Raw genomic sequence first — 1,742 nt, 5'->3', positions numbered from 1 at the left:
CTGCGTTCCTGCTCCTGACCCCCGTCCTCCTCCTCCTGCGCTCACTCCGTGCTCCCGCACCCGTCTTCAGACCCTCGCCCCTGTCCTCGGCAGTCCTGGCCTCCGGGGCTCGCTGTTCCGATCCCCAGGCCCTTCCTCCTCGGGTACCGCTCCCCTTCGCGTTCCGCTCTGCGTCCCTGTTCTTGGGGCTTCGCCGCGCGTCCCCTTCTCCCCCACGGCCTGCGTCCCTCTCGGATTGTGCCCCGGCTCTCGACCCCCTCTCGGCCGCCGCTGCCGCTGCCGCGCCCGCTCTTTCCCTCCTCTCTCCGGTAACTTTCGGCCTGGCAGCCACACTCAGGGGCTGATTGATGTTGTCCCCGCCCCAGGTGACAGCTTCGCCGTGAGTGCTGCGTGGGCTCGGAAAGGCATCGACGAGTGGATGGGGAGGCAGCGCTGCCCCGGCGGCGGCTCCGGACCCCGACAGCTGCGGGCGGCGGGCAATGTTGGCAGAGGAACCCGGGTACGACCCCAGACGCCCCTCTACCAGCCTCGGAAATGGGTCTCCATACCGCCCTCCCCAACTTTTAGCGCCCTCTGGGCACAGCTTCTAAGTCCAAAAATCCCTTCCCAATTGCTCCTGCTTCACCATCATGACCCTGTTAGCCCCATGCCCTGAGGAGTGTGAGGTGACACAGGTGGCAGTTTCCCGTCTGGGTGGGGGCAGAGGGCCACTAGGGCTAACGGTCCTAGGCGAGGAGGTGTGGCAAGGCCAGTCCATGGGGACGCTGGTCTGTGCTGAGGAGTGAGTGTGGGGGCCTGCCCTGACCACCTTGTTTTGGTGGCCAGCGTTCAAAGGTGGGGTTAGAGCTGGGGCCAGGGAGAGAGGGGTAACATCGAGGGGTGTCTGGGTGGAGGGCAGGACTGTGCTGGCCTCTGAATGTGTTCCAGGCGTCTGTGGCATTCATCAGTACTGTTTGGGAACCCCGGTAGAGCAGGCTGTGATCTGGGTGGCAGAGTTTCGGGGGGTCCTGAGACCTGGTAGACCCCCTATCTTGGCCCACAAGGGGAGAGAGTGCCGCATTCTGCTGTCGGCCGGACCCACCGCTGAGCCTTCACCCAGCGGGTCCCCGAGGTTGGAGGTGTTCCTAGGGGAGCAGTCGATGACACACGGGTGTGAGTGAGTCCAGCCCCAGCTCCTGGCCTGGGACTGGCGTTCACAGACGTCCTCTGAGCTCCGGAGCTCTGCACGGGCTTTCAGATGGTCTGCGTGGAACTCGAGCAAGCCCAGGATCAAAGGATGAATCAACTTTTTGATGTGACATTTAATTTTTTTTTTTTTTAACTTAGAGGGGAACAGACTGAGTCTCAGGTCTGGTTGGTTCTTTGGTCTTGTCCATGAGCTGGGAGGGGCCAGTGGGTCTTGTAGGGGTGTGTGTGTGTGTGTGTGTGTGTGTGTCTGTGTCTGTGTCTGTGTGTGTCTGTGTGTGTAAGCGCACGCCCGCGAGGACCTGGGCTGGGTGCAGCTCCGTGGCAGGGGCCGGCGCTGGGAGGTGAGCCTGTGGATAAAGCCGACTCTTGTGCTTGTGTGAAGTAACCTCCGCGTCTGGCAGAGGCTCCGTGGCCTCTGCTTAGCTGGGGCTTTCTCTTCTGCACCCCTCGTCATCTGTAGACTGAGTTGGATTTGGAGCCGCTGTCCCCTCGGACAGGTCGGGACTTGGTGGGTAGGGGGCACTGCAGTTAGCGCCCTCGAGAAACCTCCAAAC

General features: G+C 62.4%; 1 protein-coding gene across 1 annotated transcript in view; it reads left to right on the top strand.

Annotated features, from left to right (window-relative positions):
- NKD1 (naked cuticle homolog 1) overlaps nt 1-1,742 on the top strand; it is a 149,143-nt gene that overhangs the window by 74,041 nt on the left and 73,360 nt on the right. Inside the window, exon 4 of the mRNA XM_011360187.2 lies at nt 366-499. Coding sequence (XP_011358489.1) covers nt 366-499 — 134 coding nt within the window. The remainder of the gene's footprint in view (nt 1-365; nt 500-1,742) is intronic.

This window comes from Pteropus vampyrus, unplaced genomic scaffold (genome assembly GCF_000151845.1).
Source record: "Pteropus vampyrus isolate Shadow unplaced genomic scaffold, Pvam_2.0 Scaffold51, whole genome shotgun sequence".
Classification (NCBI taxonomy): Eukaryota; Metazoa; Chordata; class Mammalia; order Chiroptera; family Pteropodidae; genus Pteropus; species Pteropus vampyrus.
The sequence above is the reverse complement of the archived record's forward strand: the minus strand, read 5'-3'. Positions and strand labels throughout refer to the sequence as shown.